The sequence below is a fragment of the Camellia sinensis genome, chromosome 11 (genome assembly GCF_055761805.1).
Source record: "Camellia sinensis isolate YWXY chromosome 11, ASM5576180v1, whole genome shotgun sequence".
In the NCBI taxonomy this organism is placed as follows: Eukaryota; Viridiplantae; Streptophyta; class Magnoliopsida; order Ericales; family Theaceae; genus Camellia; species Camellia sinensis.
The window spans coordinates 120,630,115-120,652,360 of NC_138971.1; the positions used below are offsets into that span (position 1 = coordinate 120,630,115).

Here is a 22,246-nt window from a genome sequence, read left to right on the forward strand (position 1 = left end):
AGCAGCCCAGGGCGGGCCCGACCCGGCCCGGCCCAGCCCGTTGACAATGTGAATATTCACATTGACATGTTAACATTCACATTAATAGGAGTGTAAAATTGGCCCCCGTCCCGGGACAGCGCGAAACTCGCCCGCGGCCCATGGGTAGCCCGGGGCGGGCCCGGTCCGGCCCATTGACAATGTGAATATTCGCATTGACATGTTAACATTCACATTGATAGGAGTATAAAATTGGGCCGCGGCCCATGGGCGGCCAAAAACCCGTCCGCGGCCCGGGGCGGGCCCGATCTGGCCCGTTGACAATGTGAATATTCACATTGACATGTTAACATTCACATTGATAGGAGTGTAAAATTAGCCCGCACCTCATGGCTGCCCGAAACCCGCCCACGGGCCGTGGGCGGGCCCGGCCCTGCCTGTTGACAATGTGAATGCTCACATTGACATATTAATATTCACATTGATAAGAGTATAAAACTGGACAGCAATCCAGGGCGAGCCGACCCGGCCCGGCCCGTTGATAATGTGAATATTCACATTGACATGTTAACATTCACATTAATAGGAGTGTAAAATTGGCCCCCGTCCCGTGGTGGCGTGAAACCCGCCCGAGGCCCGGGGCGGGCCCGGTCCGGCCCATTGACAATGTGAATATTCACATTGACATGTTAACATTCACATTGATAAGAGTATAAAATTGGCCCGCGGCCCATGGACGGCCAAAAGCCCGCCCGCTGCCCGGAGCGGGCCCGGGCCGGCCTGTTGACAATGTGAATATTCACATTGACATGTTAACATTCACATTGATAAGAGTGTAAAATTGGCCCGCAGCCCGTGGGCGACCCGAAGCCCGACCGCAGCCCGAGGCGGGCTTGGCCCAACTCGTGACAATGTGAATATTCATATTGACATGTTAACATGCACATTGATAGGAGTGTAAAATTAGCCCGCGCCCCGTGGCTGCTCGAAACCCGTCTACGGCCCGTGGGTGGCCCGGGGCGGGCCCGGCCCAGCCTGTTGACAATGTGAATATTCACATTGACATGTTAACATTCACATTGATAAGTGTGTACAATTGGCCCATGACCCGTGTGCAGCCCGAAGCCTGACCTCAGGCTGGGGCGAGCCCGGCTCGTTAGCAATGTGAATATTCACATTGACATGTTAACATTCATATTGATAGGAGTGTAAAATTGGCCCGCAGCCCGTGGGCGGCTCGAAGCCTGATCGCAGCCCGAGGCGGGCTTGGCCCGATCCGTGACAATTTGAATATTCACATTGACATGTTAACATTAACATTGATAGAAGTGTAAAATTTGTCCGCTGCCCGAAGCTCGCCCGCGGCCCGGGGTAGGCCCGGACCCAAACCCGGGCCACCCACGGGCTTCAGGCCGCCCGTGGGACGCGAGTCAATTTTACACTCTTATCAATGTGAATGTTAACATGTCAATGTGAATATTCACATTGTCAACAGGCCGGGCCGGGCCCGCCTCGGGCCGCCCACGGGCCGTGGGCATATTTCGGGCAGCCATGGGGCACAGGCTAATGTTACACTCTTATCAATGTGAATGTTAATATGTCAATGTGAATATTCACGTTGTCAACGGGCCGGGCCCGCCCTGGCCCGGGGCCGGGCTTCGGGCTGCTCACAGGTCACGAGCCAATTTTACACTCTTATCAATGTTAATGTTAATATGTCAATGTGAATATTCACATTGTCAACGAGCCGGGCCGGGCCCGCCCTGGGCAGCGGGCGGGTTTCGGGCCGCCCAAGGGCCACGGGCCAATTTTACACTCCTATCAATGTGAATGTTAATATGTCAATGTGAATATTCACATTGTCAACGGGCCAAACCAGGCTCACCCCGCGCCGCCCACGGGCTTCGTGCCGCCCATGGGACGCGAGTCAATTTTACACTCTTATCAATGTGAATGTTAACATGTCAATGTGAATATTCACATTGTCAACAGGCCGGGCCGGGCTCACCCCGGGCCGCCCACGGGCCGTAGGCTAGTTTCGAGCAGCCACGGGGCGCGGGCTAATTTTATACTCTTATCAATGTGAGTGTTAACATGTCAATGTGAATATTCACATTATCAACGGGTCGGGCCAGGCCCGCCCAGGGCAGCCCACGAGTCGCGGGCGGGTTTCGGGCCGGCCACAGGCCGCGGGCTAATTTTACGCTCCTATCAATGTGAATGTTAACATATCAATGTGAATATTCACATTGTCAACGGGCCGGGCCCGCCCCGACCCGGGCCCGGGCTGCCCACGGGTCATGGGCCAATTTTACACTCTTGTCAATGTTATTGTTAATGTTAATATGTCAATGTGAATATTCACATTGTGAATGGGCCGGTCCGGGCCCGCCCCGGGCGGCGGGCTGGTTTCAGGCCGCCCACGGGCCGCAGGCCAATTTTACACTCCTATCAATGTAAATGTTAACTTGTCAATGTGAATATTCATATTATCAACAGGCCGAGCCGGGCCTATTTTTTTGGCCTATGGGCCGGCCCGGCCCGACTCGAATTTTTCCGGGCACCCACGAGGATCGACATGGCCGGGCCCCTACACATTGACGATATGAACATTTACATTGACGGTGTGAACATTCACATTAAGGGTATTTTGGTAATTATGTCACCCATAGGACTTATTGAAATATAAGAAAATAATGTGAATTAAATGGAACATAAGTAGATGAAAAGGGTATTTTGGTCTTCTTATCTCAAATTGGACCTAATGGAATAGTCAAAAAGAATATGGGTTTGATGGAATAAAGCTCTTAGAAAATGGATTTATCAAAAAAGCTCCCTTATTTATTTATACAAACTCAACCCATATTTTATAAAAAGTTTAAAAATAAACTTATTTAAACAGCCCCCTCAAAACATCAAAACAAAACTGAAGCGGTGCCCCCAAATCCCTCCCTCCCTCTCTCTCTCTCTCTCTCTCTCTCTCAATCATCATCTTTATTTCCTCTTTGACACGTTTCTTCTTGTTATTGTTAAACCAAAAGGCAATTACCGGAGACTGGGCGCGCATAACTGACACATTCTCTTCTCTCTCTCTCTAACCATCTCTGCATTCGGCACCTGTCGAGATCTCTCTCTCTCTCTTTCTCTCTCTCTCTCTATATATATATATGCAGATACATATATGCACTATCTTTGATCTCGCACATTTACATACAAGTAATAGATGAATCACTATTACTCTCTCTGTCTCTGAAAAACTCAGAGCTCGGTGAAAGTCGGCAATGGCGGGAAACGATTGGATAAACAGTTACCTAGAAGCGATCTTGGACGTAGGTCCACCACTGGACGATCCGAAATCGTCCTTGTTGTTGAGAGAGCGAGGCCGTTTCAGTCCCACTCGCTACTTCGTTGAAGAAGTCATCACTGGTTTCGATGAGACCGATCTTCATCGCTCTTGGGTTCGAGTACGTATTTCAATCTCACGCTTCAAATTTTTGCTTATGCGTATGATTTTTCCCCCTCATTTTCGCTTATATATTCCAGAAAAGTTTGACTTTGATGTGATGTTCTGATTTCTGATTGATCGTTTTTCAACTTGAAAGCAATTTCAATGAGTGAAAAAAGATCTAAAAAAATGTTTTGATTTCATTATGAATGGTACTTTGACGTATATTTTCGATCAGTAATTTAATGAAAAACAAAGCTCAATCAGTACACGTCTCGATGAGTAATTCTACCCACACAAAAAAAAAAAAAATCATACATAATTATGATGTGGCGCATTATATACCTTCCACCCCCCTCCCTCTTGATCTGATTGGACAGATTTTCTTTTCTTTTTTTGTTTTTTCCTTCTCCCGCAATCACCACTCGTCACATGTGTGTGGGGTGGTGGAGTGGTGATTGGAGGCGGTCTCTGTCAAAACCCTATTTATAATAATAGTATTTATCATATCATTCTTGTCAAAAAAAAGTTTTTTATGATGTGGCTCATTGTGACCTTTTACTTCCAAATGAGAATAAATTTATTTACAATAAATCACTATGCTTGGTTACCAGTTTTCAAAAACACTTTTCAGAAAATTCTACTTTCTTATTTTCCGTATTTTTTTGTTTTTATTGAATTTTTTTAATATTTTGAGCAATTTTTTTAATTTTTAGACATATCTAACATAAATATACTTAAAAAGTAAAAAAAAAAAATTGAAAAAAACCTTTTAAATATTCACTAAATACCAAAAATACAAAAAAAAATATGAGAATTCAGTACATTTTTTGTATTTTTATGTATTTATTAATTTTTAAAATTATTTTTTCACAAATTTTTTACTTTTTAGATACATCTAAGTGAGGTGCATTTAAAAAAGTAAAAAAAAATATTTAAAATTTTAAAAATCTTCACTAAAAACAAAAAAAACACAAAAACCAAAAAACTCAATTTTCAAAAAACTTAACTCAAAAAACTCAAACCAAACACAGTGAATAGTATTGTCACGTCATTTTTATCAATGAAGATAAATTATTTATAATAATGGGATTCTCACATCATTTTTGTCAAGTTTTTTTTCATGACGTGGTTCCTTGTAGACCTTTCACTTTAAAATAAATACCACTTCAAAACGAAATACTATTGAAGATAAATTTAATTATAATAATGATATTGCCATATCATTCTTGTAAAAAAAAAATTTATGATGTGGCTCATTGTGGCTTTTCACTTCAAAACAAAAGATGGCATTGCCACATCATTTTTGTCAAGTTTTTTGTATGAATTTTATGTATCTTTAGAATTTTTCATATTGGATATACTTGCAGGCTTCGGCTATTAGGAATTCGGAGGAGAGGAACACAAGATTGGAAAATATGTGTTGGAGGATTTGGAATTTGGCTCGCAAGAAGAAACAGGTTTTGCTCTTAAATTTTGTGAAATTAGTTTGTTGTTTGTGATAATTTCAGTAAACTTGCGTTACGTGTAATTGGAGACTAAAATTGGAGAGTCATGTTCTATATATTGATGGATTACAAGTTGTGTTTGTTGTATGGAGATTTATGTCTAGAGATTAGATTAATCATGAACAACTTCTCTGCTCGGGTTGATTTTCATTTGTAAATTCTAAACTAGGAATAATCTAGATTTTGTTGTTGCTGATGCTTCTGTCTTAGCCTCCATTATTCTTTGTTTAACTAATATTTACTGAGTTAATTGTTTGCATGCCTTCATCACCGTCACCCCCAGTTTTATCTATCACTTGACTCGATTAGATCAATGAGTGGCAGTCATTTTCCTTGGTTTTTTCTTATTATCAGAACAACAAGAAAATGAAACTTGTAAAATATTACAATGGAAAAAAGTTAAGGATTAAGGCCAGTAATTAGATTTCTTTTTAATATTGATACGGTGGCATTATTCAAATATTCTGTTTATATTGTGGTTGTCCACTTGCGAACTCATCTTGTGCACTTTTTGCCAATAAATTATTGTTACTAGGGCAGTCAAATTTATGTATATTTGCAAAACACCCATTTTATGATTGAACGGCTTGGTAGTACTTCAATATTTGTATCAGATTGCATTATAGGTTTACCAAGAAAAAAAAAATACTATGATTACAGGACTAGTGGAAAAGCTAGGACCTCAATAAATACAAGAAAGGAATATGCAGGTAGTAAAATCATATTAAATTGATCAAACTTGTTGCCCGAGCCAAGCTATTGGTGGACTTGCTAAGCCTTTGAATGCTCTTGCGTTAACAATTTCAGCAATGTTTCAAGTAAAAGGTTTTTTTAATGCAATTTCACAGCTGGTACAGTATGTTCTCATCCAATTTTCTTAAATGTCCAAATGCTAATCAAGCTAAAGTAATTTATGATTAGGAATTTAATGTAGTCTTTGTAATGTTGACATACCATTGTTATTCTTCTATAAAATTTATAACTTACGTTTGATGTTAATTGTGAGATTTTTATCCAAATTCAGTAATGGGATTGCTTGAACAGTAAAAATAGAATATTCATTAAGGGAGGTGGTTAATGTTTCTTTTCTGTTCCTTTTCTGTACATGTTCTTATCCTTCTTTAGTTTTAGTTTTAGTTTTAGTTTGTAGATTTACCCAATGGAGGGCAGAGGGGCCATAATCCAACAATAACTTTGTAATTTTTTAATCTTATTTCCTTAAATTATTAAGTGTTATTGTAGCACTTGTGTTCTTTAAGTCATTGGAGAGTGTATTTAATTTCCTTTTCTTTTATCATTTAGATCTTTGGGTTGTTGTCTCATTGTTTTGGTGGAGTCAAAATTTGATTTAGACTTGTTAGGATTGTTCGCTTGCGTTAGAATTTCTGTTTTGGTGTTGACACTGCGCTCCTGGAGGGTCGACAACAGCTGTTTGCCCTATCTTTCTTGTTGGTTATGCTTTCTGGTGTCAATATCACCCTTTCAGGGTGTCGACACTGCCTGCTTATTTATTCTTGGTATTGCTACTGGTTTCTGGTATTGGTTCAATGGTTAAGACTTGGCCTAATAACCTTGAGGCTATGGATTCAAGTCTTGGGGCCACCACTGGTAGGATCAAATACACCCAGAAAATTATCTCACACACACATAGAAACAATATTTACGTGGTTCGGCCCAATGCCTACATCCACGGAGCAGAAAAGAGAATTTCACTAAAATGGAGCAAAATACAAATACAGACGAGGAGATAAAAATTCTCACTCAATTCACAGCTCTCTCTCTCTCTCTCTATTTTTTGATACAAATCGCCCTCTCCCTCCCGTCTCTATTTATACACAGAGAGTGAGAGTGAGAGAGAGAGAGGAGACAAATCCACACAATTTTCTACATTCTTTAATGGTGGGGGTGAGTGTCAACAATGCCAACAACGTGAAGAGAAGGGAGAAGCTTGCAGATATGCCCAGCATAGACTTTCACTTCCAGTGGAGGTCTTCCTACGCCATTCGCCTTGACTGTGCATGCATGCATGCATGGGGTTGGAACAACAATTCTCCCCCTCCATACCCACATGCATGACTGATTTCCCACTTGAAGTCCATCCCTGCAATGTCTCTGCAAATTTCGAGTTTATCTTTCGAAACCACCTTTGTAAGCATGTCAGCTGGATTCTTATCTGTGTGGATCTTGATCAGTTCCAATAACTATTTTTCCATCACTTCGCGTATCCAATGATACCGAACATCAATGTGCTTCATGCGAGAATGATACATTGAATTCTTGCTCAGGTCTATGGCACTCTAGCTATCACAATGTACTGTGAACTTTTCTTGCTTTAGTCTCAACTCTTGGAGAAATCGCTTCAACCACAACATCTCTTTTCCAGTTTCCGCTACGGCAATATACTTTGCTTCGGTTGTGGATAAAGCAACACATTTCTGTAGCTTGGACTACCAAGACACAGCTCCCCCTGCGAGAGTGAACAGAAATCCTGATGTAAATTTTCTACCATCAAGATCTCCCGCTATATCTGAATTAGTATAGCCTTCCAAGACTGGTTTAGCTCCTCCAAAGCACAAACACATTTTAGATGTACCCTTAAGGTACCTCAGAATCCACTTAACTGCTTCCCAATGCTCTTTTCCTGGATTGGAAAGGAATCTGCTTACTACTCCAACAGCATGAGCAATATCTGGTCAGGTGGACACCATTGCATACATCAAACTCCCTACGGCGGATGAGTAGGGAATAACCTCCATCTCTTCTCTTTCTTTTGTAGAGGAGGGACAAGAACTCTTGCTCAGCTTGAAATGATTAGCTAGCGGAGTACTAACTGGCTTGGCATCTTTCATGTTGAACTTCTCAATCACCCGTTGAACGTACTTCTCCTGTGACAGCCACAACTTCTTGGCTTTCTTGTCATGCACAATTGTCATGCCCAAAATTTGCTGTGCAGGGCCTAGGTCCTTCGCGTCAAAGGACTGTGATAACTCCTTCTTCAGTGATCTGATTGCTGTGGGATCCTGTCCAACGATCAACATGTCATCAACATAGAGCAGGAGTATGATGAAGTTTCTGTTAGCATAGCATATTATATTATTATCTGAGTTATTTGTTTGTTATTGTACTATGCCCTCAGGGCTTATCTTGTAATTGTCTCATCTTGTAAACCCTAATCTTCATTTATAAATAGGGGATGATATCCTATCAAACCCTAAGCTGGTTACTCAAGCTTCATGGTATCAAAGTAGAACCTCTAGGGTTTCGGCACACCCTCACTCTAGGGTTTGAAACTTACCTAGGTGGATCATCTACTGGGTCGATATTCAGCTCGTCGATCTCTGCTTCGTCTTCATCCTCAGTCGCCGTCGTCACTCAGCCGTCTCTCAGTCGATCGTCACTCAGCCGCCTTCCTGTCACCTTCGTCACTCAGCCGTCCTCAGCTCGTCAATCTTCTCAGCTCGTCGATCTCCTCCAGCAGTTCATCAATCTCCTTCTCTGCTCGTCAGTTTGTCGCTCGTCTTCATCACTCTCGTCAGCTCGTCACTTGTCTTCGTCGCTCGTCTTCTCCTCTGTCGCCTTCGTCGATCGTCGATCTCACTGGTATACTCTCATACTCTCACTGGTATACTCTCATACTCTCATCCCTGTTGGTATGATATAACCTATGTCGTGTATAAAACCGTACCAATACATATATAAATAAATAAATAAATCTATATATATAAAAACAAACAAACAAACAAAAAAACAAAAAAACAAAAAACAAAAAAAAAAAATGAAAATGGTTTCTTAATTTTGTTATGCCTTTATAGTGGTCGCTGTGCCTGTTCTTTCACCACCACCTTCCGGGTTTGTGATTGCCACTAGTTTTGTTGCGGGTTCGGTAGTATAGTATCTATGACAGATTCCACCAGTGTGTCCCCTTCTTCTCAAACACCGAGGAGTGAGAATCCTATTATACCTACTACCATGACTGAGAACCCCAACCCTAGTCTGAAAATCACTATCTCTCTATTTAATGGTCAAAACTACCTAGCATGGTCTCAAAGTTTGACTATGTTTTTGAAGAGTAGAGGGAAGATGGGGTATGTTGATGGCAGGATACAGGCACCTAGTACCACTGACTCGGGTTATGACCAATGGGAGATTACCAACTCTTTGATTATGGGTTGACTTATCCATTCGATGGTTCCAAAACTTGGTGAGGGTTACTTGTCCATGGAGACTGCCCAAGATGTTTAGGATGCTATGGCTGCCACCTATTCCCACAAAGGGAATTTCTCACAGGCATTTGAGTTGCACCGCTCTATTGAGAGCTCACTTCAGGGGGAGCAGACTGTTCTTCAGTACTTCACTTTCCTCACTATCGGTTGGAAACGCCTTGACCACCTGCAAGACTATAAGCATGTTTGCCCTGCTGATTCTGTCGGGTACAAGAAGTTCATCGCACAGGAATGGGTATTTAAATTTCTAGCAGACCTAAATGTGGAGTATGATCCAGTTAGGGGTCGAGTTCTAGGTATGGACACTCTTCCTTCACTTCAGGAGGCATTTGCCTATGTACAGAATGAGGAGAGTCGCCGGTCTGCTATGATGTCCCCTGTCTCTACTGATCGCTCAGCATTACTGTCTACTCCTCGGGATGGCCTCAGCCTAACTCCCGTCCCTTCGTCTGCTGCTAAGGAGTCTGTATTCTGTGATTATTGCAAGAAGCAGCGGCATACTCATGAGACGTGTTGGAAGCTTCATGGGACTCCATCCGGGGGTCTAGGTGATCGGTCTGGTTCTCAAGGAGGTCGGTTCGGCCAGTCTAGAGGACGTGGTTCCTATTCCCGAGCTCATTAGTCTAGTGCCGTTGATACACTTGATTCTAATTCTGCCTCTGTTGGCCAAGCTTTTGATGCTGAGCTGGAGGATGCTTTGCGCCAATTGTTGGACCGTCGGTCTTCTAATGCTCTCAGTACAGCTTCCTCGTCCTTTGCCCGCTTAGGTAACTTAGCCTCTTCTCCTTGTGTTTTCCTGTGTCATAAGTCTTTGCCTTGGATTATTGATTCCGGTGCCTCAGATCATATGTCTGGCTCCTCTGATCTTTTCTCTGTCTATAAGCCCTCTTCAGGTTAGGACAAAGTTAGGATTGTAGATGGTACTGTTTCTTCCATTTCTGGAAAAGGTTTAGTCCAAGTCACTCCTACCATACATCTATCTTCTGTTCTCCATGTTTCCAATTTTTCTGTTAATCTGTTATCCTTGAGTCGTCTTACCCAGGATTTGAATTGTAGTGTGACGTTTTTTCCTGATCATTGTCTTTTTCAGGGCCTTGTCACGAAGAGGACGATTGGCAGTGGTAGTGCAGAAAATGGTCTCTACTTCCTGGATCAACCAGACAAACTTGCTTATTCTTCCACCACATCTTCTACTACCCCTGTTGATTTATGGCTGTGGCATCAGCGTCTTGGGCATCTTTCATTTTATTTACTTAAGCATTTATTTCCATCTGGTTTTGCAAATCATCATGTGTCTGACTTTCTTTGTGAGTCTTGTCAACTTGGAAAACAACACAGAGCTTCTTTTGCTCCCAGTTTGAATAAAAGTTTAGTTCCTTTTTCATTAATACCTTCTGATGTTTGGGGTCCCTCTCGTGTTATGTCTGTGAAAGGTCATCGATGGTTTGTTACATTTATTGATGATTTTTCTCGTACTACTTGGGTGTATCTCATGAAAGATAAGAGTGAGGTTTTCTCTGTGTTTCGCAATTTTCATCAGATGATTTGTACTCAGTTTGGGGCCACTGTCAAACTATTTTGTTCTGATAATGGCGTGAAATACATAGATTCTGGGTTAGAACAATATTTCTCTACTCATGGCATTATCCATCAGACCTCTTGCACCAATACCCCTCAACAAAATGGGGTGGCGGAACGTAAGAATCAGCATCTTCTTGACATGGCTCGGTGCATGTGTTTTTCTATGAGTGTGCGTTGGCCCTATTGGGGCGACGCTGTTCTCACCGCTGCCCATCTTATTAGTCGTCTCCCTATCCAGGTCTTGCAAAAACAAGCTCCTCTTCACGTCCTTCTAGGTTCTCAGTCCTTGTTTTCTATTCCTCCCAAAATATTTGGTTGTGTCTGTTTTGTTCATAATCACTCTCCTTCTCGTGGTAAGTTGGACCCTCGCTCCCTCAAGTGTGTTTTCCTTGGTTACTCTCCTACTTAAAAGGGGTATAAATGTTACCACCCTCCTTCTCATAAGTGGTTTGCGTCCATGGATGTTACTTTCTTTGAGTCCCAGTCCTATTTCTTGTCCTCTCCGGTGTCACCGTCCTCATTTCCGGGGGAGCCTTGGTGTGAAGTGAGTCCTGTGCTGAGTCCTGTGCTTCCTATGGTGGACCCAGTTGTTTTTGCACCACCCTCTTATACTGTGCTTCCTATGGTAGAACCAGTTCTTGCACCACCCTCTTCTACTGGGACTATAGAACCTAATGTCACCAAGGATAAGGACGGGCATGTTTATGTCCGGGACATAGACAGACAACAAGTTGACTAGATACAAGGGACCACTTCTGCTCCTCCACTGGCATCTCCTGCTTCTGATGAGAGTCTAGGTAACTTTGAATCTCTTGAGTCCATTGATCTTGATGTTCCTATTGCCAAGAGGAAGGGTGTGAGACCTTGTACTCAACATCCTATCTTACATTTTGTGTCCTACTCTCATTTGTCATCCTCATATAGAGGGTTTGTGTCCAATATTTCCTCTGTTAGCATTCCTAACCATTTTCAGGATGCTTTTGCTACCTCTGAGTGGAAACTAGCCATGATTGAGGAAATGAAAGCACTTAGGAAGAATGGCACTTGGGAATTGACTGAGTTACCTACAGGCAAACGATCTGTGGGATGTAAATGGGTATATACTATGAAACACAAAGCAGATGGGTCTATTGAGCGTTACAAGGCAAGACTTGTGGCAAAAGGGTTTACTCAGACATATGGCATTGATTATCAGGAGACCTTCGCACCCGTGGCTAAGATGAATTCAGTCAGAGTACTTCTCTCTCTAGCAGCTAATCTAGATTGGCCGCTTTATCAGTTTGATGTCAAGAATGCCTTTCTCCATGGTGACCTCGAAGAAAAGGTATATATGGACATTCCTCCTAGTTTTGAGGATCATCAGACAGAAGGCAAAGTATGCAAGTTTCGGAAGTCATTATATGGTCTCAAACAGTCTTCAAGGGCTTGGTTTGAGAGATTCACTCAAGCTATGTTTAAATATGACTTCAAACAGAGTCAGGCAGATCACACCTTGTTTGTGAAACATTCCTTACGTGGTACGACTACAACACTTATTGTTTATGTAGATGACATAGTTTTTACGGGCAATGATAGTGGGAAAATACCTCTATTGAAGAAATATTTAGCTAGTGAGTTTGAAATCAAAGACTTGGGAAGCTTGAAGTATTTTCTGGGAATTGAAGTTGCTCGCTCTAAAAATGGGATATTTATCTCACAGAGAAAATGTGTGCTTGACCTGTTAAAGGAAACTGGGATGCTTGGCTGCAAGGCATGTACCACTCCACTGGAACCCAATTAGAAATTGGGGGATGATGAAGGAGTAGAAGCTGTTGATAGGGGGTGCTATCAGCTATTAGTGGGTAAGCTCATTTACCTATCTCACTCCTGTCCTGATATTGTTGTTGCTGTCAGTGTGGTTAGTCAGTTTATACATGCTCCTCATCAGATTCACTTTGAGGCTGTCATGAGAATCTTAAGGTACTTGAAGTTTACTCCTGGTAAGGGTCTTTATTTTTCAAAGTATGATCATCTTCATGTGGAAGCCTATACAGATGCTGATTAGGCTGGGTCAGTAATTGATAGGAGAGCGACTTCAGGGTATTGCACCTTTGTTGGAGGCAACCTAGTTACTTGGAGGAGTAAGAAACAGAATGTGGTTGCCAGGTCAAGTGCAGAAGCTGAGTTTAGAGCTATGGCACAAGGTGTGTGTGAACTTTTATGGATCAAGTTATTGTTGAGTTATCTAGGTATTGATCAGACGAACTCCATGCGGTTATACTGTGATAATAAGGCCGCCATCAACATCGCTCACAATCCAGTTCAACATGACAGGACAAAACATATTGAGATTGATCGCCACTTCGTTAAGGAGAAACTCACTAGTGGTACCATTTGTACTCCGTTTGTCCAGTCGGATGAACAAGTTGCTGACATTCTCACCAAGGGGGTTGGGAATAAACCATTTCATGACATATTAGGCAAGCTGGGCATGAGAGATATCTTCGCACCAGCTTGAGGGGGAGTGTTAGCATAGCATATTATATTATTATCTGAGTTATTGGTTTGTTATTGTTCTATGCCCTCAGGGCTCATCTTGTAATTGTCTCATCTTGTAAACCCTAATCTTCATTTATAAATAGGGGATGATATCCTATCAAACCCTAAGCTGGTTACTCAAGCTTCAGTTTCCACCGGGAAATTTCCTGACATAAACACATTGGTCTGCAGCAATTCTCTTGTACTCATGACCTACCATGAATGAGTCAAACTTCTTGTACCACTGTCTCAGCGCTTGTTTGAGGCCGTAGAGACTCTTCTTCAATCTACAGACTAAGTTTTCTTTCCCTTTGACTTCAAAACCTTCTGGCTGCTCCATGTAAATTTCTTTCTTCAGATCACCATGGAGAAATGTCGTCTTCACATCCATCTGTTCAAGTTCCAAATTCAAACTGGTGGCTAGTCCCAAAACTACTCGAATGGATGTCATTTTCACAACTGGTGAGAAGATTTCATCAAAATCAATACCTTTCTTCTGCCCAAAACCTTTGACAACCAATCGAGCCTTATACTTGACTAGCTTTCCGCTGCTATCTTTCTTCAACTTGAACACCCATTTGTTCTGCAATGCTTTTTGACCCTGGGAAAGTTTCACCAAATCATAAGTCTGATTCTTCTGCACGGATTGCATCTCTTCTTGCATAGCTTGCTGCCAGCTACTCTTCTCCTTATGATTCTGAGCTTCTTGAAAACTTTCTGGCTCCCTCTCATCAATAAGCAAAATATACTCAGAAGCAGGGTATTTTGACGACGGCTTAGGCTCTCTTGTTGATCTTCATAACTGTAGACCAACAGTCTCTGGCGGAAGGGGTTGTGGCTCCCCCTGCTCAACACCCTCTGCTTCTGGATCTTCTTCTTCTAGAAATTCATCCTGCAACTCTACATCATTGGCTGCATGCTGCAGTAACTCTTCTTCATCAGTGGCATGCTGTGATGGTGCAGGGTTTGGAATAATTTCTGAAATATCATCAACTTTGGGTTTGGCTGGTTACCTAAAGTCTTCTAACGTCTGGCCTTCTTGAAACACCACATCTCGGCTTTGAATGACCTTCTTGTTTTTCGGATCCCACAATCTGTATCCAAATTCTTTATCTCCATAGCCAATAAAGATGCATGGAGTGGCTTTATTATCCAGCTTCTGCCTGTGCTCCTTGGATACATGTGCAAATGCTTTGCACCCAAACACTCTCAAGTGAGAGTAAGAGATCTCCCTTCCAGACCATACTTCTTCTGGAATCTGAAAATTCAGTGGAACTGATGGCGATTTGTTGATCAAATAGCAAGCAATACGAACAGCTTCTCCCTAAATGGCTTTGGCAGCTTTGCCATTTTGAGCATACGTCTGACCTTATCCACAATGGTCTGGTTTATTCTCTCGGCTACACCATTGTGTTGTAAGGTTCCAGGAACAATCTTCTCATGCCGGATGCCGTGAGTAGCATAGTAGGCTTCAAATTCCTCTGACGTGTACTTGCCTCCATTGTCTGTTAGGAGACATTTCAACTTCTTTCCGGTCTCTTTTTCCACCATGGCATGGAATGTCTAAAAATGTTGGAACACCTCAGCTTTGGTCTTTAGGACATAAACCCATACCTTCCGTGATGCGTCATCAATAAACGTTAGGGAGTATTTTCTACCACCCAAAGATTCCACTTCTATGGGACTCTGCAAACATCAGAGTATACTCTGCTCAACAACTCTGATTGTCTTCTGGATGATGAATGGAAAGCGACTCTATGATACTTCCCAAACAAGCAGTTGTCACAAGGATTCAATTTCGCATCTTTGGCAAAGGGAATAAAAGACTTTTTTGCCAGAATCTGCAACCCTTTCTCACTCATGTGACCCAGCCTTTTGTGTCACAAATTTGGTGACGTCTCATCTTCTGTTGCATTGAAGCTGTCTAAATTCACCTCCACATGAGTCTTGTATAGTGTGCCAATTGCCTGTCCTTTGGCTACCACCAGGGATCCCTTTTTCAACATGCCTTTGCCGAAGTAGTTCTCATAGCCTTGTCGATCTAAGGCTATCCCTGTGATAAGATTCAGGCGTAAATCGGGAACATGCCTGACATCTTTCAACACCATCATGCACCTAACTTTGGTTTGGATGCGAACATCACCAATTCCCACAATCTTCGAAAAACTGGAGTTACCCATATTCACTGTACCAAAATCTCCAGCTTGGTACGTACTGAAGAACTTCTTCTGGGATGTAGCATGGTAGGATACTGTTTTATCTACCACCCACTCGGTGTCGTTGTCTGACATATGGAGGCATTCTTCTTTTTCTACAGAGAATAATGCAATATCCTCTGAGACAGTAACTGTAGTGTTCCCATCTTCGGTCTTTGACTGTTTATTGCCTTGTTTTTGTTCTCCCTTCAAGGCATAGCAATATTTCTTTATGTGACCCTATCCACAATGGTCTGGTTTATTCTCTCGGCTACACCATTGTGTTGTAAGGTTCCAGGAACAATCTTCTCATGCCGGATGCCGTGAGTAGCATAGTAGGCTTCAAATTCCTCTGACGTGTACTTGCCTCCATTGTCTGTTAGGAGACATTTCAACTTCTTTCCGGTCTCTTTTTCCACCATGGCATGGAATGTCTAAAAATGTTGGAACACCTCAGCTTTGGTCTTTAGGACATAAACCCATACCTTCCGTGATGCGTCATCAATAAACGTTAGGGAGTATTTTCTACCACCCAAAGATTCCACTTCTATGGGACTCTGCAAACATCAGAGTATACTCTGCTCAACAACTCTGATTGTCTTCTGGATGATGAATGGAAAGCGACTCTATGATACTTCCCAAACAAGCAGTTGTCACAAGGATTCAATTTCGCATCTTTGGCAAAGGGAATAAAAGACTTTTTTGCCAGAATCTGCAACCCTTTCTCACTCATGTGACCCAGCCTTTTGTGTCACAAATTTGGTGACGTCTCATCTTCTGTTGCATTGAAGCTGTCTAAATTCACCTCCACATGAGTCTTGTATAGTGTGCCAATTGCCTGTCCTTTGGCTACCACCAGGGATCCCTTTTTCAACTTCCATATGCCTTTGCCGAAGTAGTTCTCATAGCCTTGTCGATCTAAGGCTATCCCTGTGATAAGATTCAGGCGTAAATCGGGAACATGCCTGACATCTTTCAACACCATCATGCACCTAACTTTGGTTTGGATGCGAACATCACCAATTCCCACAATCTTCGAAAAACTGGAGTTACCCATATTCACTGTACCAAAATCTCCAGCTTGGTACGTACTGAAGAACTTCTTCTGGGATGTAGCATGGTAGGATACTGTTTTATCTACCACCCACTCGGTGTCGTTGTCTGACATATGGAGGCATTCTTCTTTTTCTACAGAGAATAATGCAATATCCTCTGAGACAGTAACTGTAGTGTTCCCATCTTCGGTCTTTGACTGTTTATTGCCTTGTTTTTGTTCTCCCTTCAAGGCATAGCAATATTTCTTTATGTGACCCTCTTGGCCACGATGGTAACACTTGAACCTTGGCTGGCTTGTACGTTCTCTGGATTTCCCTCTGTCTTGAGATCTTCCTCTGCTACATCCTTGTTAAATAAATTGATGTATATTATTGATTGATATTTTGATGTATTACAAGATTGATTAATTACAATTCCTATACAATCTATATATAGAAGAAAATGTGGTAGTAGGTGTAGTGGAGGTGATAGTGGGTTAGGTGAAGTGGAGTGTGTGGTGAAGTGGAGGTAGGTGAAGTGGAGTGTGTAGTGGAGTAGGTGAAGGTAAAGATGGGAAATTCTAACAGCCCCCCGCAAACTCAAGGAGGAGAGAAACTAACCAATTTGAGTTTGGAGAGAGTAACAAAACAAGAAAATACAAAAAAAATAAAAAAGGATAGGAGACACTGTATGGTCGTGTCAGACCGTTGGTGAAGACACTGAAATGTGGTGTCATAACGTTGTAGAGGACACTGTATGGGGGTGTCATAACTTTGTAGAGGACACTGTAGGGGGGTGTCATAACGTTGTAGAGGACATTGTATGGTGATGTCATAACGGTGTAGAGGACACTGGATGGCGGTGTCAGACCGATGTAGAAGACAGTTTATGGGTCATGTCGGACCGTTGTAGAAGACAGTTTATGGGGTCATGTCGGACCGTTGTAGAAGACAGTTTATGGGGTCATGTCGGACCGTTGTAGAAGACAGTTTATGGGGTTATGTCGGACCGTTGTAGAAGACAATGTTGTGACAGTTTACGGAGTCTTGCTGGACCCTTGTAGAAACTAACCGGAATCAATGTCGGGACAGTTTACAGAGTCTTGTCGGACCCATAAAGGAGCTAACCGGAATCAATGTCGGGACAGTTTACAGAGTCTTGTCGGACCCATAAAAAATCGCATCCTCAAAAGGTGCGCTCAATTTTTCAAAAGGCGTGCCATCAAAAGGCGTGCCCAATCCATAAAAAGGCGTGCCATCAAAAAGGCGTGCCCAATTCATCAAAAGGTGTGCCGGACATGATGGCGAGGCACGTGGGCGCCTTGGCTTGCGTGCCCGTTTGTCGGCTGGTGGCAAGAGGCGCGCGATGCGCGTGGCTACCTTGGCTATTTAACCAAGGTTGATGCTGAGGCTGAGGCAGAGAAAAACTGCGAAAACCCTCTGAAAAAAACTTCGTTGTGCTGAGAGAGAGAGTCTGAAAAACTCTTCGTTGTGCTAAGAGAGAGAGTCTGTAACACTCTGAGAGAGAGAGTCTGTAACACTCTGTTGCCTAGAAAATGGCTTCATCGTCTTCCCGCAGGCTGCTCACCCTCTTTCCCGACCTCAACGAGTCAACAAGAGAGACAACTGGTGCGGTGGCGCTGGAACCTCAACCAAGCGCCCCGGAGTTTACTCCGTTGAACTTTCCGATGCGGTCTGTGGAGCAAAGAATGGCAGTGCAGTCGGATGTGGAGGCCAACCAGTATACTTTAAAGACATGTGTGGAAAGCATGACGGCGGTCACAAATTTGTCGAACCGGCTGCAGAGTAGGACAAATGAGGTGCAGCATTTAAATTCCCAGCTGGCTCTGCTCCAACGCATGTATAAGGATGCGCGAGCAGAGATCAGTGTGCTGAAAGCAGAAAATAAGGAGCTGAAGCGGAAGGCCACCGTGATGTTCCGATTTGGAGGGCCGCCATATGCGGCAGTGGAGGAGCAGGGAGTAAATGTGCTCGGTGGCGTGGGAAATCCGGAGGCAACACCGGCAAGGGCTGGCCAAGACGGAGGCAAGAAGAAAAGACCGGCGGCAGAGTAGAGAAGAAAATCCTGCCGGTGGATGTGGTTTTTTTTTTTTTTTTTTTTTTTTTTTTTTTTTTTTTTGGTGTAAAATTGTGATCGGGGTTGAGCCCCTGATATGAATAAAATGAGTTTGGTGTGCAGTTCGTCTTCTTCCTCTTGGTTTTTTTTTTTTTTTTTTTTTTTTTTAATAAAAATAAATAAATAAATAAAAAAAATAAAAGAAGAAAAAGGAAAGTGGAGTAACGTGGGTGATGATAATGTTTTGTGAGTGGAGAATAAAGAAAAGAAAAGAAAAGAAAGGGGTTGTTTGAGACATCTGTGTGTGTCACCCGAAATAAAGAGAGTGGGTGATATTATATTCAGAAAGTGGGCGGTGAGAGGCATGCCCATGTGGGGCAATGGCTTAAGCATGAATGCTGAAATCACCCATCTTGGTGTAAGAATTGGTTTGCAAGCAGGAAGTTCCTGTTGAGTAAACTTCGAATATTTGGGTCGCTTGGAATTTCGTCTGGGTGCTGAAGAATCAGTTGATCCAGCAGCAGCAGCAGCAGCGCCTCCTCCGGAGCTTGAAGACGGGGCATTTGAATTCATTGAAGTAGAGCTTTCTTTGACGGACACAACCCAACCCAACTACTGATGATGATGATTAAAAAAATCACCCAAGAAAGATGGATCAAAAATGAAGAGGATGATGAAGGTATATGCGATCAAAATATTCAAAACACACACGTATGTATTACGAGCCAGGGGAGGATGAGAAGCTATATCACTTATGCTATGAGTCTGCTTCAGGAAAAAAGTTCAACCGAGATTGTATTCAAGGCGATGGGTAGAGCTATCAACAAAACTGTAACTATTGTGGAGTTAATCAAGAGGAGGATTGTTGGATACATCTTCTGTCGGGTACCAGCCGCCTCTACCAGCTGACCAGGTCAAGGCATGGACTGAATTTGATTATGAAGAAGAAAGATCACCTACTGGTCGTGGAAGGGGCTGCGGTGGTATTCCGGAGGGGTTTTCCGGCGCTTCTGAGCTTTGAATGGACAGAACAGAGAGGTAAGAGAGAGGTAAGAGAAGTTACAGTCTGGGTATGTGTAGAGGTCCGGCGGGCAGCCAAGGCGAAGCTGCCGCCCGCCGGTGAAGCAGAATGAATAGGTTCTTAACCTTGCTCTGATACCATGTTAAATAAATTGATGTATATTATTGATTGATATTTTGATGTATTACAAGATTGATTAATTACAATTCCTATACAATCTATATATAGAAGAAAATGTGGTAGTAGGTGTAGTGGAGGTGATAGTGGGTTAGGTGAAGTGGAGTGTGTGGTGAAGTGGAGGTAGGTGAAGTGGAGTGTGTAGTGGAGTAGGTGAAGGTAAAGATGGGAAATTCTAACAATCCTCTACTTTTGCTTCTTCCCCTACCTCAGCCTCTACCTCTACCTCTATTTTCTGTGACGAGGGCATGGGACTAATCTCCACCCATGTCTTTCTTTCTTGCCTCTTCACTAAATAGAGCATCTATAACCATGCTCATGGTCAGTTTCCCTTCTGGGACACAGTTGTTGAGGGACACCACCAACGTCTCCCAACTGTCTGGCAAAGAACTGAGCAGCAATAAGGCCTGCATCTCATCATCTAACTCCATTTTGACAGTTGCCAGTTGGTTCACCAGATTTTAAAACTTACTGGTGTGTTCAACAACAGAGATACCGCCTTTCAATTTCAAATTCACTAGTCTTCTCATCAGGAGGGCTTTGTTCCGAGCAGTCTTCAACTGGTACATGCCTTCTAACTTCGTCCAAAGAGCAGGCATCAGTCTCTTGGGCGACATGGTGGAAGACACTGTGATCGATCCATTGTCTGATCTGGCCAATGGTCTTTCGGTTCTTCCGCTTCCAATCTTCGTCTTTTTTTGTTGTTGGTTTAACTCCATTAAGCTCAATGGGGTCAAACAAATCTCGGCAGTATAGGACATCCTCCATTCTGGGCTTCCAAATGGCATAATTGGAAGCATTCTGCTTTGTCATAGATCCCGAAGTCAACGTTGATTCCTCCATCAGACTTTGCCGTTGAGTCCGGATTGATCAAATTAGGCTGAAAAGCACTTCGGATTGCCAAAAGAAGACTACAATTTTTTGAAAGCTGATTTGCAAAATCCAACCGTACGGATGTGTCTAGAATATTCCAAATAGTTGGAAAGCACTATTGGATCACCAAAAACGGATTCAGAATGGCTCAGATCAAGCCAAAACAGGTTGAATGGTTCAGATCGGCAGAATTTGGTGCAGCTGAGAAGCATCGGATAATTCCTCCAGATAGGTTGACGCCAGCGTGTCGTCAGCAGCTCGGCTTGGTCAACTCGGCTCGGTCAACGGTTCCGTATTGGGCGACTCAGCTCAAGTGGATTTTAAAAAAAAAATTATTTTGTCTCCAAGGAGTTTTGAACTCCTAACTTCCCGTAGCAACACCCAGAAGAGTCGTTTCTTCCCTGGGTTCGCGCTTGAAGCGCGTGCGGCCAATCACCGACGCGAGAGAACGGCGTCAAGTGCGCGTGCGGCCTTATCCGACCTCAATTTTTTACGCAATTTTCACCTCTGTGCTTGTCTCGTCGAGAGCTTCAACCTGGTATAATAAAAAGTGGATTTTGACCACTTTTGATTTCTGAGCAATTTTTGAAAATACACTCTGTTTTTTTCGAAAAACACACACCAGGCTCTGATACCACTTTGTTAGGATCAAACACACCCAGAAAATTATCTCACACACACATAGAACACAATATTTACGTGGTTCGGCCCAATGCCTACATCCACGGAGCAAAAAAGAGAATTTCACTAAAATGGAGCAAAATACAAATACAGAGGAGGAGATAAAAATTCAGAATCAACTCACAGCTCTCTCTCTCTCTATTATCTTATACAAATCACCCTCTCCCTCTCGTCTCTATTTATACACAAAGAGAGTGAGAGAGAGAGGAGACAAACCCACATAATTTTCTACATTCTTTAATGGTGAGGGTGAGTGTCAACAATGCCAACAACGTGAAGAGAAGGGAGAAGCTTGTAGATATGCCCAGCATAGACTTTCACTTCCAGTGGAGGTCTTCCTACGCCATCCTCCTTGACTGTGCATGCATGCATGGGGTTAGAACAACAACCACTTTATGCATTATGCCAAAGGTTAGGTGTGTACTCAATCTTTCCCCTGCTAAACATACATTAATGTGTACTAATTGGGCGTTGTTTTTTATTGCTATTGGTTTCTTGTGTCGATACCAGGGCCTTCAGGTGCTGACACCCTGTCTGCTTCAAACATTAGTGTTTCACCATTGCTTCTTGGGGTTAACACCCCTCCTCTGGGTGTTGACACTTGCGGAAAATTCAGATTTTTGTTTGCTACGCTTGGTCCTACTTTTTAGGAATTTTTGACTTATATTCTTTGGTTTTGGGCAAAAACATTCTATCTTTGACCTAGACTATAAATAGACCCAAACCCACTCTCTTTCCTCACTTTACTTTCTCTTTCTCTCTCCTTTTTCTTCTCTCCACTGTGAAACCCACCATATCTCTCTAAACTTTAACTTTTTCACTTCAAGCTTAAGATTTATTCACTTAGAGGCATCTTCTTACCTTGCTCATTTGAGATTAAGTGTAGATCTTCGTTTCACTACCATGAACTTTTGGAGGTTTTTCTTCCTTCTTGC

At 42.8% G+C, this 22,246-nt stretch overlaps 1 protein-coding gene across 1 annotated transcript in view; it reads left to right on the forward strand.

Moving 5' to 3' along the window:
- The first annotated feature begins 2,893 nt into the window (after nt 1–2,893).
- LOC114289014 (putative sucrose-phosphate synthase 1) overlaps nt 2,894–22,246 on the forward strand; it is a 34,101-nt gene continuing 14,748 nt past the window's right edge. The window contains exons 1-2 of the mRNA XM_028232653.2: nt 2,894–3,443; nt 4,795–4,884. Coding sequence (XP_028088454.2) covers nt 3,261–3,443; nt 4,795–4,884 — 273 coding nt within the window. The 5' untranslated portion in view covers nt 2,894–3,260. The remainder of the gene's footprint in view (nt 3,444–4,794; nt 4,885–22,246) is intronic.